We start from the raw sequence: 16428 nt of genomic DNA on the forward strand, positions 1-16428 counted from the left end.
ATTGCAGGATCTTTAACGTGCATATTTGATCTTCTGCTTGTATATACACACAAAGGGGGTTCAGGCACTAGCAGGTCTGCACATATGTTGACCTGGGAGATCGTAAAATCTCCACCCTTTACCCACCAGGCACCATTACCAAGATTCGAACCTGGGACCCTCAGATTGAAAGTCCAACGCTTTAACCACTCGGCTGTTGCACCCATCGAGCTGTAAACAAGTGGTACATTCTTGTTGCTGAAGAAAGATACATCTGGAACCAGTCTTGCCTCTTCATAATCATATCATTGTGAACACATCTCTGCCCACTCTGACACATGGTTTTGATGTGAAGACGATAACGAGCCAATTCCTGTGGCAGCAGTGCATGCAGAAGAAAAGAAGGTGTGGGTGCAGGGCAGTTCAGAGCTGTAGCTGCTTTAGCTTACCTAGTTCTTTGCGTGGAGGAGAAGCACACAGCAAGCAGCCATTTGTTGGAGCAGTAACGGTTGCTCTCAGTTCAAAAAAAGATTTTTAGATACTCATTGTTGTACAGTTGTGGAAAAATACATTAAATGGGTAGTAATTTTTTGAAGTATATAAGTTTGGTCTGTCTCACTCTGAGAAAATATTGGGAAAATCTGTAGACAAAGGATAAAGGTAGGTGTAGCTATTTACATTCCTTTGCAGGTCAAGGCAGACAAGGTCGATCGGCCTTCACATACAAAAGCCATTTCTGTTGTCATAGCACACCAAAGCCATTAATTTCAATATACACCAAAACTTTTTTTAATTTACAAGAAGAAGCTAACAGAGTGAAAGAGAACCAGATAATTATATACTTTGGTTACAAGTAGGCCTGATAAACCATCAAATTTTAAACTTTGATATGGTTCGAGAGTTCAAGTAATTTGGCAGCATTTATAAACCTGTAAATGTGTTCACTACGAAAAAATACTAGTAACATCCACAACACGAGATAACTTCAGTTTGTAAAAGTGTTATATGTTAAACATGTTCTCGTATATGATCTGAACAAAAATTAAATGTACATGGTTGCATTATAGTGACGTTAGTTAATTTAAAACTTGACCTGTGTTGGGCCTGTTTTATATCTATTCAAAAAGTGTATAGATGTGCAGTTCTAAAAACCAATGATCATACAGCTCTCAATTTGTTGTTATATGTTTTAAAAAGTAACACAGCTAATTGTGATAAGATGCACATAACGTTTCTGCTATAAATCTGTATTTGTTAAATCTGTATTATATTAAAGTGCAGTATAGTATTGTGTCATATTACTTCCCTGTCATAACCAATTTTTGTGTGAAACTGAGCTGCTCTCTTCAGAAAACCGGACACCACATTGAAGTGCTTTTTCTCCTTTTCCCTGTCTGCAGCATATGCTTATTTGAATATTTCCCCATCATAGTTTCGGTTAGATTTTTCTGCAGATTTTAGTCAGGGACAATGGCCTTGTTGCACTGCACTGCACTCAGACCTTGGTTCATTGCATCTGAAATACAAGCACCCAGACCACCTCACACTGTCTAATTGAGTGTGGAATAAAACTCATGACCCATGTTTCCTGTTCTGAGTCTGGCATTTTGTCCTGCATGACACCACTCACCCGTATGTAAGGCAACAGGAATATGATTATTTACATGTTATTTTCAGCATGTGTTGAGTGTATGTTGTTGTTGGTGTTGTTGTTTTACAGGGCAGCCTTATAAGTTTGAATATTGAATTCTAATCTAATTAACAAAAAAAAAAAAAAAAAAGTGAAAATGTTTGAAGTTGCGTGCCTGTGTCTGCTTGCATACCTGCAGTGGGTTGTAAAGGGTCTATATGTTTACCAGGATGTGTGCGCTGAAGCAGATCATTTAGCCTGGCGTTCAACCAAGGTCAGCCCTGACTGCCAACAGACAGCTCTGTGAAGAACACATTGTGTTGTTCACTGGGAACCTGCTGGAGTCTTTGACCTGTGGTGTTAGGACTGTGCAAACTGTATTGTACAGCATTGTACAGCATTCATTAAGTGCATTGGGATTGCAGTGTCTTGTGGTGGCTGGTGGGGAGTAAGATGGCTATTTTCAGTTGGCTGGGCTCCAACTCTGAGCCAAACAGGATTTCAGTTGAATTGTATCAAAGGCTGATTCAGAATCAGAATCAGAATACCTTGATTATCTTGTAGAGAAATTAAGTGTGGTGAAGTCTGTGATACATACAAATTATAAGCAAAATGGTAAAATTTGACATATAACATATACATAACAAAATAACACTCAACTCAGTCATTGCAAAGCAAGTCCGATAAATTTCCATCATTTAAAACACACACATACATGCCAACGCACACACCCGCCTGTATGCAAGCACCCATGCACACTTATTGTATATACACATGATCAGATTAATATCATGGTAAAATCAATATAAATTGATACTGATCTGTAAAACATTCAACCAAATTTTAAACAAACATGGCATGGGAGCATTAACCACAGGCATCTTAACATCAATTAAGGAGAAAAAAAAGTTGCAAGACAGTGTTGGTTTGAAAAGTCATGTTACATTATTGTGAGTTTTGTGGGATGATGTTGACTGCTGACTCAGTGCTCACTTACCACGGTTTATCTGGACTTTGTGATGAATATCATTGTGCAAGTTGAAGATGAATCATGGCTTCTGCTGCTGAATGGCTTTAAGATGTATGACAGCTGGTCTTTTTAATTGTTAATCTTTTTAATTCACAAACTTTGTAGGTTAATTCTAACTTGTATTGGCTGTAATTTCAATGCAAAATTAGCCCTAAATGTTTTTCTGCCACTTTGATGCATGTTCCCCTGTTGATTTCTTTATTTCGATGAAAAGAACTTTTTTTCCTGATCAGACGTCTTGAATATGGAGTACTTTTGTTACAGATCAGGAGCAAGTTTGGCATTTTCCACTGTGCATCGCTGAAGAAAACTCTCTGAGCAGCCATGAGTCGAAACCAAGGGCTTGAGTCGATCTACCGGATCGCTCCTTATTACTACATCCATGTGCTTGACCAGAACAGCAATGTCACCAAGCTGGAGATTGGTCCACAGACCTACATCCGTCAGGACAATGAAAGGTATGGATGCTTGCTTCCACCTCATTTCTTTCTTAAATTCCTCCTCCTCTTCGTCGTCCTTCTCCTCTTCATCCTTTTCGTCGTCCTCCTCCTTCTCCTCTTCATCCTCTTCGTCGTCCTCCTCCTCCTCCTCTTCATCCTCTTCGTCGTCCTCCTCCTTCTCTTCATCCTCTTCGTCGTCCTCCTCCTTCTCCTCTTCATCCTCTTCGTCGTCCTCCTCCTTCTCCTCTTCATCCTCTTCGTCGTCCTCCTCCTTCTCTTCATCCTCTTCATCGTCCTCCTCCTCCTCTTCATCCTCTTCGTCGTCCTCCTTCCTCCTTCTCCTCTTCATCCTCTTCGTCGTCCTCCTCCTTCTCCTCTTCATCCTCTTCGTCGTCCTCCTCCTCCTCTTCATCCTCTTCGTCGTCCTCCTCCTTCTCCTCTTCATCCTCTTCGTCGTCCTCCTCCTTCTCCTCTTCATCCTCTTCGTCGTCCTCCTCCTTCTCCTCTTCATCCTCTTCGCCGTTAGTGATGATCATACTCAAGTGGTGTTTGCAGTAATGGTAATATGTACTGTAAAATCTAGTAATTATTGATACCATAGCACCTCTGTGTAATGTTCTTTAAGATTTCATTGCAAGTGGACTCAAGTGTGGCTACACAGTGGGTTCAACAAGTACAATTTTAACACTGTAACATGGGATTGGGGTGTGGCATATATATGAACAGAAAAAGAATAGAACATATTTTATATACCATGAAACCTTAAGGTTTAAAAAAAACAAGGCACACGCATAAAATAAATTTTAGAAAGGAATTTGTTTGTCATGAAACCTTAATTAAGGTTTATAACAGACGAGGCACACACATACGAATAAGTAAATAGTGAACGTCATGAGCATGAGTGTGCACGTACTCGGGGTGACTGACCGGACACATTGTATTGTCAACAATTCCTCTTTCAGAGATACGTCTTCTTGCTTGTTGTTGTTGACAGGGTAGGGTTTGGTCCAGAGAAGATGATTTTAGAGATAACAAAGCATTCTTGTTGTTGGTTTTAGAGCCAGAGTGACTGCATGTGACTGACTGGTGTGAAAAACGCTCTGATGTGTCCCTGCACAAGATTTAGCGCAATATGAATACCAATTATTATTCATTATTACTAGAGATAACAGTGTTCTTGCGTCTTGTTGTTGACAGGGTGGTGTTTGGGCCGGAGAAGATGATTTTAGAGATAACAAAGCATTCTTGTTGTTGACAGGGTAGTGTTTGGGCCGGAGAAGATGATTTTAGAGATGCATTCTTGTTGTTGACAGGGTAGTGTTTGGGCCGGAGAAGATGATTTTAGAGCCAGAGTGACTGCATGTGACTGACTGGTGTGAAAAACGCTCTGATGTGTCCCTGCACAAGATTTAGCGCAATATGAATACCAATTATTATTCATTATTACTAGAGATAACAGTGTTCTTGCGTCTTGTTGTTGACAGGGTGGTGTTCGGGCCGGAGAAGATGATTTTAGAGATAACAAAGCATTCTTGTTGTTGACAGGGAAGTGTTTGGGCCAGAGAAGATGATTTTAGAGATAAAGCATTCTTGTTGTTGACAGGGAAGTGTTTGGGCCAGAGAAGATGATTTTAGAGATAAAGCATTCTTCTTGTTGACAGGGTAGTGTTTGGGCCGGAGAAGATGATTTTAGAGATAACAAAGCATTCTTGTTGTTGACAGGGAAGTGTTTGGGCCAGAGAAGATGATTTTAGAGATAAAGCATTCTTGTTGTTGACAGGGTAGTGTTTGGGCCGGAGAAGATGATTTTAGAGATAAAGCATTCTTGTTGTTGACAGGGTAGTGTTTGGGCCGGAGAAGATGATTTTAGAGATGCATTCTTGTTGTTGACAGGGTAGTGTTTGGGCCAGAGAAGATGTTTTTTGAGCCAGAGTGACTGCATTTGACTGACTGGTGTGAAAAACGCTCTGATGTGTCCCTGCACAAGATTTAGCGCAATATGAATACCAATTATTATTCATTATTACTAGAGATAACAGTGTTCTTGCGTCTTGTTGTTGACAGGGTGGTGTTCGGGCCGGAGAAGATGATTTTAGAGATAACAAAGCATTCTTGTTGTTGACAGGGAAGTGTTTGGGCCAGAGAAGATGATTTTAGAGATAAAGCATTTTTCTTGTTGACAGGGTAGTGGTTGGTCCAGAGAAGATGATTTTAGAGATAAAGCATTCTTGTTGTTGACAGGGTAGTGTTTGGGCCGGAGAAGATGATTTTTGAGCCAGAGTGACTGCATTTGACTGACTGGTGTGAAAAACGCTCTGATGTGTCCCTGCACAAGATTTAGCGCAATATGAATACCAATTATTATTCATTATTACTAGAGATAACAGTGTTCTTGCGTCTTGTTGTTGACAGGGTGGTGTTCGGGCCGGAGAAGATGATTTTAGAGATAAAGCATTTTTCTTGTTGACAGGGTAGTGGTTGGTCCAGAGAAGATGATTTTAGAGATAAAGCATTCTTGTTGTTGACAGGGTAGTGTTTGGGCCGGAGAAGATGATTTTAGAGATAACAGAGCATTCTTGTTGTTGACAGGGTAGTGTTTGGGCCAGAGAAGATGTTTTTTGAGCCAGAGTGACTGCATTTGACTGACTGGTGTGAAAAACGCTCTGATGTGTCCCTGCACAAGATTTAGCGCAATATGAATACCAATTATTATTCATTATTACTAGAGATAACAGTGTTCTTGCGTCTTGTTGTTGACAGGGTGGTGTTCGGGCCGGAGAAGATGATTTTAGAGATAACAAAGCATTCTTGTTGTTGACAGGGAAGTGTTTGGGCCAGAGAAGATGATTTTAGAGATGCATTCTTGTTGTTGACAGGGTAGTGTTTGGGCCGGAGAAGATGATTTTAGAGCCAGAGTGACTGCATGTGACTGACTGGTGTGAAAAACGCTCTGATGTGTCCCTGCACAAGATTTAGCGCAATATGAATACCAATTATTATTCATTATTACTAGAGATAACAGGGTGTTCTTGCGTCTTGTTGTTGACAGGGTGGTGTTCGGGCCGGAGAAGATGATCGTGGTGCCTCCCCGGCACTACTGCGTGGTGGAGAACCCCGTGCTGAGGGACAAGGACGATGACGTGGTCCTGGACACAGCCGGTCAGGCCAAGCTGCTGCATGCTGACCAGGAGATCCGCCTGGCTCAGGAACCCTTCCCCCTCTACCCAGGGGAGGTGCTCAAGCAGGTGGGTGAGAAATGCTGATACCTGGATATTGTGATTTGTGATTGTGTGTGTGTGTGTGTGTGTGCATGTGTGTGTGTGTGTTGTGTGTGTGTGTGTGTGTGTGTGTGTGTGTGTGTGTGTGTGTGTGTGCTCCAGATTTTGGGACTCTGCACATGCAACCACACCTTGGTTAAATGAACTTGGTGACTTTGTCTCTGTGTGTGTGTGTGTGTGTGTGTGTGTTAGTCAGAGTATGTGTGTATGTGTGACTGTATGTGTGTTTGTGACTGTGCATGTGTGTGTTAGAGAGTGTGTGTGTGTGCCAGTAGGGTGTGCTTTTTTGTGTATCACTATGTGTGTATGTGACTCTGTGTGTGTGTGTGTGTGTGTGTGTGTGTGTGTGTGTGAACCTCCATTTCCCACAATGGGGTGAGAGAGGAAACAAATCTGTCATTGATCGTTCGTTGTGTGCAGCCCGTCACACCTCTGAAAGTGGTGCCAGCCAACTCCGCCCTGCGCCTCAGAGCAGTGCTGGACTTTGAAGACGCTGACTCTGGCTCAAAACGCACTGCCGGAGATGAGTGGCTCTTTGAGGGACCAGGTGGGAGAGAAACACACACTGACAATATATACTGAGTAAATCATTTGAGAGAGAGAAACACACCGACCATTTATACCGAGTAGATCATTTGAGAGAGAAACACACACAGACCATGTGTACTGAGTAGATCATTTGAGAGAGAAACACACACCAACCATGTATACCAAGTAAATCATTTGAGAGAGAAACACACCGACCATGTGTACTGAGTAGATCATTTGAGAGAGAAACACACACCAACCATGTATACCAAGTAAATCATTTGAGAGAGAAACACACACCTACCATGTATACTGAGTACCGTAAAGTTTGGTCTGTTGAGCGCACTGGTATATAACCCGCACCCACTAAATTTTGGAAAAAATTGAACTTCATACATACATAAGTCGCACTGGCTTATAAGCCGCACTTATTTCTGGTACCAGAACACATACTGATACTACAGAAAAGCTGTCAATACTGTAGGTTATGAAATAAACACAAGCGGGAACAACACAAAGAAAAGCAAGCTAAAATACTGCTAGTGCCACAAAAAAATAAAAAATAAACACAACGAAAATAAGATCCATAATTTTGGGATAGTCAAATTTATTCAACATCATCCTGCTCACTGAATCCACTGAAATCTTTGTCTTCAGTGTCCGAGTTGAAGAGAACCAGCACAGCTTCCTCCGCCATCTTGTCACTGACTTCAGGCTTGCTTTCACTTCATGAACGCAAAGTGGAGGTTGCTGCTGGTTCGCCGCTTGCATTGTCATCTGCTAGGTCGATCACCTTCAATTTGAAGGCTGCATCATAGGCATTATGTCGCATTTTTGGCATGATGAGGGTGTACACTTGAGCAGAGTAGAACTGAATGCTGATCTGAAGTCTTTAATGTGTGGGGATTTGATTTATAAAACGTGAACAGTTAGCACACTATCCTGAAGCTCATCCAAAAATTCATGGACAGAAATGATTTTGGTGAGTTGAAGGGCAGCTAAGAATAGACGAGAACGTGACACTCCCGGGATCGTTAAAATCCTCAAATAAGCTGCATCATTGCATAAGCCGCAGAGGTTGAAGCTGGGGTAAAAAGTCACGGCTTATAGACTGAACTTTACAGCAGATCATTTGAGAGATAAACACACACAGACCGTGTATCCTGAGTAAATCATTTGTTGCAGAATATCATTCAAAATTTTGATGATGATGGTGGGGATGTTGCTGCTGTTATGGGAATACGTTTAGGTTTGAGAACACTTCACAAGGTTGTGCTCTCATATATCCTTGCATCAGCAGAGCTAAGAGATAAGACACCCGCAGTGTTGGTCTGGAAATTTATGAGCACTTCCAAAGACGAATCTGTGAAGTGGATGACCCTTGCATCTCCGTCTTCCTATTTGAGCCCATGGCACACTCAGCTATGGGCAGGAGCCAGTCCTGGGCTGGAAGAACCCACCTCGTATGGGGATTAAGGCCAGACACGGTAGTGAAATTTTGACCAAAATCATGATTTTTTGTGATTTTCGTTTTTTTCACATAATTTGCTTCTTCAACATCTAATCTTTATAGTCTGTTTCACATGGGTACTATATTCACTAAAATAAAGCTTAAACAGCATCAACATGTGTGATTTCTTGTGAGTACAAGCACATCTCTTTCTTTTCCTGTTTTCTCAGTTTTGTGTTTTGTCTTCGTAATACCATTTTTCAAAATGCTAATGCTCAAAAACTTAAAAAGATAGCATGTTCAAACTTGGTACTTTCTTTCTTTATGTATTCATCTTTATTATAGTGCAGTGGTTTGTATAGTACTAGTAAAAGAATGAATATACACTCATTTGAAAAACATTATGTCAAGGAATTTATACACATTTCAACAAAAAAATGAAAATAAATGTATTTATTCAAATTCCAAAATACCACTGCACTATAATAAAGAACAAATACAAATAAATCAAATAAAACAAACAGAAATAACATATCTATAAAGGTACCGAAGTTTTAAGCTTTTAATTTTTTTGTTTGTTGGCCATTTTGGATTCGTTTCCATGGAAACCGTCATGACAAATTGCACAAAATGACCTTTTTAGACATGTTTAGTCCAATATCTTTGCATACCATGTCACAGAAAGCCATAAACTTCAAGTTTATTTCATATGTTTTTGTACTACCGTGTCTGGCCTTAAGCCCACATCGTCCTATTCGTCGGTCTGCGGCGCTAACCACTTCACCAGCACGGCTGGGTTGAGACCTTTTTTTTGGCTGAGGTTTGCCTAGCTCAGGAATCTTAGTTTCCCTTCAGTCAATGCTGAAGAAATGTTTAACACTGGCCAAGGGCTGAAGAAAATAAAAATCCAGCTCAGATGGGCCTAGTCGTCAGTCCGCAGTGCTAACCACTTTGCCACAGTTGCTGATCAAACTGTATTGTACTGAATGTCTTTGTCTGCCCCAACTGTCAGCAAACATTTCGTGCGCATCTGCGCACTCACAGATAGATTAATGAGCATGTGTACCTTGTGAATGGAGAGAGTTACCACTCTTTACTATTTATTTTATTTATTTTTTTGTTGTTGTTATTTATACTTTATTTTATTTAATTTATTTTTATATTTATTTATTTTTATTTTTGTTTTATTTTATTTATTTTATTTTATTTTTTCTCAAGGCCTGACTAAGCGCGTTGGGTTACGCTGCTGGTCAGGCATCTGCTTCAGTGGCAGATGTGGTGTAGTGTATATGGATTTGACCGAACGCAGTGACGCCTCCTTGAGCTACTGATACTGATACTGATACTATTTGTTAATCAACCCAACTAACAACTAACTAACTGAATACCACCAGGCACCTACATCCCGAGGAAGGAGGTGGTAGTGGAGGAGACGATCCGCGCCACAGTTATCCGCCCCAACCAGGCCATCCGCCTGCGGGCTCGCAAGGAGTGCATCGACCGTGACGGCACGGCCCGCGTGACCGGGGAAGAGTGGCTTGTGGAGAAGACAGGCGCCTACCTGCCAGGTGCTTACGAGGAGGTGGTGGACATCGTCAATGCCTACGTCTTGACGGACAAGGTGCGTGGGGGGGTGGATTTTTTTTGTGTGTGTGTGTGATAATGAAGGGAGGGAGGGAGAGGAAGAGGGAGAGGGGTAGGTGGGTGGATCTTTGATAAGAGGCCCTCTATGAAGGGGAATGTGAAGAAGTAAACAAGGATGTAAGTAATATCAGTTATGAATATTGGAGACAATGCAACTATGGAAATATCAGGTTGAGAGAGAGAGAGAGACAGAATGAATGATGGAGTGAGGAGGGGAGGTTGTGTGTTTGAATGGGTTTTTGTTCAGTTTTTGACTTAACCATTCCACTTGCATTATCTTTGCAAATGCTTATCTGTATTATCAGATATTTGTTGTGACTTTACCATTCCAGTGGCTACATCTTGGCAAGTACTTTCTCTATAATTGGATTTTGTTGTGACTTAACTATTCTACTCACATCTTTACGAATACTTATCTGTATCATTGGATATCTGTTTAATTACACATACTTAACTGTGACCCACTAGTGCAGACTCCGGCAGGGGTCTGACATTCCTGTCCTGTGCAAACTATCTGCCTGTGCGGAGAAAACGAAAGTAACTACGGCCGATAACCTCCCGGAAGTAGGTAACCTCCCCTTTGCCCCCCTGACTAGCGCCCTCTTTTTCCAGCAGCCATCATGACTCCTGTTCCTGTGCTTCCTTTGTTACTTATCCCATGTTTGTGTGCTGGGACTGTTTGCAGAAAGCGCTGCACATGCGTGCCCTGCGGTCGTTCAAGGACAGCTTCAGCAAGACCCGAAAGAACGGAGAGGAGTGGCTGATCACCACAGAGCTCACACAGACACACATCCCCAACGTCTACGAAGAGGTGAGGCCAGCGACTATTTTTGACTCACTTGTGTAAACAAAGTGAGTCTCTGTCTTAACCCAGTGTTCGGTTGTCTGTGTGTGTGTGTCTGTGTGTCCGTGGTAAACGTTAACATTGCCATTTTCTCTGAAAATACCTTGTCAGTTGACACCAGATTAGGCATAAAAATAGGAAAAATTCAGTTCTTTCCAGTCATCTTGTTTAAAACAATATTGCACCTTTGGGATGGGCACAAAAAAATAAAAAATGAAGCCTAATTATATGCAAACTGCATTTACTGTTATATTTATATTTTTTGTATTATCTAAATTGGGCACTTTGATCTGATATTCTGACACAAGAACAAGAACAGTCATTATCATTTTTTGTTCAAACAGGAACTTCTTTTGCTGAGCTTGGAAGTTTTATTTATTTTGCAAACGTTTTGGTGCAGATAGTAAAAAAGGGAAATTACTCTGTAATTAATGCTAGGGGACTTAATTTGCTTTAAACTGATCTTTCTCATCTTAAACATTACATTTTGAAATTATACTCAATACATGAAAAGCTTGGATTTTTTTTTTTTTTTAAGTGTATCACAAGTGAGTCTTGAAGGCCTTGCCTCTCTTGTTCTTTTTTCTTTTCTTTTTTTTGGCCCCTTTCTTTAGGTTTTGTATTTTTCTGTATATTTGAATTGAAATATTTGGAATTAAAAAGAATAACAAAGCAACAACTAAAGAACAAGAAACAAAACAGTTATGAAGATTTGAGGCCTGTGACTCAACCGGGCAGGTACAGGATCCATCAGATTCTGGCTTATGAAATGAAGAAAGGAATGAATGCATGAATGAAAGAGTGAATGACAACAGAATGAACAAATGAAGAAATATGTGGACATGTGCTAAACTGATTTCCTGAAGCGTGTCACATTTTGAAAAGTCTTATCTATCCAAATCGTACAAAAATTAGGTAACAACAAAACCACAAGAAACAAAAAAAAACAAAAAAAACAGCAGAGGTATTTGATGTTAAAGTATAGTAATCCACCACCAGTACCAAATAAAGAGTAACAAAGAAAGAAAGAATGGACAAAGAGGGTTAAAATCAAAGCACAAGCCCTGAATTTATTTTTTTGTGTGTGTCAGAGTCGTGAACTGGTGCATACATTTTTTATCAGTTAGCCAAGAAGTGTGTGTCGTCGTGAACTGGTACATATGTGTTTTATCAGTTAGCCAAGAAGTGTGTGTGTCAGAGTCATGAACTGGTACGTATGTTTTATCAGTTAGCCAAAAAGTGTGTGTGTCAGAGTTGTGAACTGGTGTTTTATCAGTTAGCCAAAAAGTGTGTGTGTCAGAGTCGTGAACCAGTACATATGTGTTTTATCAGTTAGCCAAAAAGTGTGTGTGTCAGAGTCGTGAACCAGTACATATGTGTTTTATCAGTTAGCCAAAAAGTATGTGTGTCAGAGTCGTGAACCAGTACATAGGTGTTTTATCAGTTAGCCAAAAAGTGTGTGTGTCAGAGTCATGAACCGGTACATACGTGTTTTATCAGTTAGCTGAAAAGTGTGTCAGAGTCATGAACTGGTACATGCATGTTTTATCAGGTGGTGGGCGTGGTGACGATCAACACACTGACCAACCGTCAGTACTGCGTCATCCTTGACCCCTGTGATGCCGCGGGCCGACCTCAGCTGGGGCAGAAGAAACTGGTGAAGGTGAGTGCCATGCTGTGATCTGCCTGTGAAGACGTCAACAGTGTTTTGATTTTTCTAATTGTATTTTAGTATTGTTAGTTTTATTTCTAATTTCATGAACTGCATCTTGTTGCCCACCAGCAGTTTTGTATGTCTGGTATTACATATAATCCTATGTGTTATTTATAATCGTCTTTGTATGTTCAGGTCGCTTTCTTTAATCCTCTAAGCAAAAAATTGACAGAGTGGTAAAAAAAAGTCAGAGACTTGTTCTTGGTTTCTGTGCATGATTGTGGCTGTACTTGTACATTATAATTGTTTTCCTAGCTGTTTTAAACTTTTTGTCTTTTTATTCTTCAGGTTCTACATAATCAGTATTTACCATGTTTTCAGCCCTGATATGGCTCTCTGTGGTGCGATGGGTTAGGCTCTTAGCACCAATGATAAATTCATAATACACGTGGGTGTGTGCAACGCAAGCCTGGCCTGGCTGAACGACGCAGGAAACAGATGATTAGCGCTGAAAAGCAGCAGCCTGTTTTGCATGTGTTTGTGAAGCTAGTGTCTAGTGGTTAGGATTTCGCGCTCTCACCGCGACGGCCGGGGTTCGTTTCCCCGCTTGGGAAGCTTGTTTTTTATCGTGACTCCGTGGCGCAACGTTAGCGCGTCTGACTCCAGATCAGAAGGTTGCGTGTTCGCATCACGTCGGGGTCACACATTTTTTGACACAGCATCAGTGGTCTAGTGGTAGCATGCTCGCCTGCCACGCGGGTGACCCGGGTTCGATTCCCGATCGATGCACTGTTTCTTTCTTCTCAAGGCCTGACTAAGCGCGTTGGGTTACGCTGCTGGTCAGGCATTTGCTTGGTAGATGTGGTGTAGCGTATATGGTTTTGTCCGAACGCAGTGACGCCTCCTTGAGCTACTGAAACTGAAACTGTGAAGCGCTTTGTGTTTGGTCTCTGACTGAAGACAGGCACAAAATATGTATCAGTCATGGTTGATTGATTGATGTTTTTGGTGCCTGTCCAGGGAGAGAAGTCAAGATAGGCACAAAATATGTATCGGTCATGGTTGGTTGATTGATGTTTTTGGTGCCTGTCCAGGGAGAGAAGTCAAGACAGGCACAAAATATGTATCAGTCATGGTTGGTTGATTGATGTTTTTGGTGCCTGTCCAGGGAGAGAAGTCAAGATAGGCACAAAATATGTATCGGTCATGGTTGGTTGATTGATGTTTTTGGTGCCTGTCCAGGGAGAGAAGTCAAGATAGGCAAAAAATATGTATCACTAATGGTTGATTGATTGATGTTTTTGGTGCCTGTCCAGGGAGAGAAGTCAAGATAGGCACAAAATAAGTATCGATCATGGTTGATTGATTGATGTTTTTGGTGCCTGTCCAGGGAGAGAAGTCAAGATAGGCACAAAATATGTATCGGTCATGGTTGGTTGATTGATGTTTTTGGTGCCTGTCCAGGGAGAGAAGTCAAGATAGGCAAAAAATATGTATCACTAATGGTTGATTGATTGATGTATTTGGTGCCTTTCCAGGGAGAGAGGTCGTTCTTCCTGTTGCCCGGGGAGAGACTGGAGAAGGGGATTCAGAATGTGTTCATCCTGGGAGAGGATGAGGGGTTGATCCTGAAAGCCACCGAGGAGTTTAAAGATGGGGTGAGTAGCGGACTCCGACGACGTTCGGAAGAAACAGGTGCAGGAGTTTCTTCAAAGGACCCCCCTGTTGTATCCATGGTGAGAAAAAAACAAAACAAACAGGCTTCCTTCCCCCAAAAACACAAAGACTTATGCACACACAATGACTTGTGTTTTAAACACAATTTTGATCACAGACACACACACACATGCACACACATTCTCACTCACACGTGTGCTATCATTTTCTGTCTCACATGCATGCATATACACGCATGGTCTTGCACATGCACAGACACGTATTTATAAAGTCATTCTCTATCATACACATGCACACATACATGCACGCGCACACACACACGCACGCATGCACACATCTCCCTGTTTTCCCCCCACACCCATACTCCCCTCACATCTCTCCCCCTCCATGCATCTTGTCAAATCCACTGTCTAGGTCATAGGAGTGTTGGCGTAGTGGTACTGTGTTTGCCTAAGAAAGTGAGAGAACCTGAGAGCGCTTGTTCAAATTCCACACTCTTCCCCTGTCTTCTCCCCTCCAGTAGACATTGAGAGGTGGTCTGGATGCCAGTTATTCAGGTGAGATGATGATAAACCGAGGTCCTGTGTGCAGCATGCACTTAGCGCACATAAAACAACCCACCACGAAAAAAAAAAAGCATTGTCTGTGGCAAAATACTGCAGAAAAAACACTTTGAATGTTTTGATAGAAAAACAAATACGCTTGCCTACAGATTTATTAAAAAATTAAAAAAAGAGGAAAAAAGATGGTGCTTTCACTGTAGTGATACGCTATCCCTGGGTTGAGGAGCCCTGAATTTCACACAATCTGTTGTGACCAAAGAGTAATACAATGCAATGCAATACAATACAATACAATACAGTGCAATGCAATGCAGTACAATACAATACAGTCCAGTGCAATACAGTTCAGTACAGTACAATGCAATACACTGCAATGCAATACAGTACAGTACAGTGCAATACACTGCAATACAGTACAGTGCAATACAGTGCAATGCAATACAGTACAGTGCAATACACTGCAATACAATACAGTACAATACAGTGCAATACAGTACAGTGCAATACAGTACAGTACAATACAGTACAGTACAATACAGTGCAATACAGTACAGTACAATACAGTGCAATACAGTACAGTACAATACAGTGCAATACAGTACAGTACAGTACAGTACAGTACAATACAGTACAGTGCAATACAGTACAATACAATACAGTGCAATACAGTACAGTACAATACAGTGCAGTACAATACAGTACAGTACAGTACAGTGCAATACAGTGCAATACAATACAGTACAGTACAATACAGTACAGTGCAATACAGTACAATACAGTACAGTACAATACAGTACAGTACAATACAGTACAGTACAATACAGTGCAATACAGTACAGTGCAATACAGTACAGTACAGTACAATACAGTACAGTGCAATACAGTGCAATACAGTGCAATACAGTACAATACAGTACAATACAGTACAGTACAATACAGTACAGTGCAGTACAGTACGATACAGTGCAATACAGTACAGTACAATACAGTACAGTACAATACAGTACAGTACAATACAGTACAGTACAGTACAGTGCAATACAGTACAGTACAATACAGTACAGTACAATACAGTACAATACAGTACAGTACAATACAGTACAGTACAATACAGTGCAATACAATACAGTGCAATACAGTACAGTACAATACAGTACAATACAGTACAGTGCAGTACAGTACGATACAGTGCAATACAGTACAGTACAATACAGTACAGTACAATACAGTACAATACAGTGCAATACAGTACAGTACAATACAGTGCAATACAATACAGTACAATACAGTGCAATACAATACAGTACAATACAGTACAGTACAATACAGTACAGTACAATACAGTACAATACAGTGCAATACAGTACAGTACGATACAGTGCAATACAGTACAGTACAATACAGTGCAATACAGTACAGTACAATACAGTACAGTACGATACAGTACAGTACGATACAGTGCAATACAGTGCAATACAGTACAGTACAATACAGTGCAATACAGTACAGTACAATACAGTGCAATACAGTACAGTACAATACAGTACAGTACAATACAGTACAGTACAATACAGTACAATACAGTGCAATACAGTACAGTACAATACAGTGCAATACAGTACAGTACAATACAGTGCAATACAGTACAGTACAATACAGTGCAATACAGTACAGTACAATACAGTACAGTACAATACAGTACAGTACAATA

The 16428-nt window shown here is 40.9% G+C and overlaps 1 protein-coding gene and 1 non-coding gene across 6 annotated transcripts in view; both read left to right on the forward strand.

Moving 5' to 3' along the window:
- Positions 1 to 16428, forward strand: part of LOC143274988 (major vault protein-like) — a 34526-nt gene that overhangs the window by 5387 nt on the left and 12711 nt on the right. For 4 of the 5 annotated variants that reach the window (XM_076579027.1, XM_076579026.1, XM_076579028.1 and 1 more), the window contains exons 2-8: positions 2904 to 3097; positions 6129 to 6324; positions 6778 to 6904; positions 9730 to 9956; positions 10665 to 10790; positions 12376 to 12486; positions 14016 to 14213. In XM_076579027.1, the coding sequence (XP_076435142.1) occupies positions 2964 to 3097; positions 6129 to 6324; positions 6778 to 6904; positions 9730 to 9956; positions 10665 to 10790; positions 12376 to 12486; positions 14016 to 14213 (1119 nt within the window). In that variant the 5' untranslated portion in view covers positions 2904 to 2963. The remainder of the gene's footprint in view (positions 1 to 2903; positions 3098 to 6128; positions 6325 to 6777; positions 6905 to 9729; positions 9957 to 10664; positions 10791 to 12375; positions 12487 to 14015; positions 14214 to 16428) is intronic. The other variant, XM_076579030.1, reaches the window with a different exon arrangement.
- Positions 13108 to 13179, forward strand: Trnaw-cca (transfer RNA tryptophan (anticodon CCA)). The gene has a single exon. It is a non-coding gene; the product is annotated as a tRNA-Trp (tRNA).

The sequence above is a fragment of the Babylonia areolata genome, chromosome 29 (assembly GCF_041734735.1).
Source record: "Babylonia areolata isolate BAREFJ2019XMU chromosome 29, ASM4173473v1, whole genome shotgun sequence".
NCBI classification, from domain to species: Eukaryota; Metazoa; Mollusca; class Gastropoda; order Neogastropoda; family Buccinidae; genus Babylonia; species Babylonia areolata.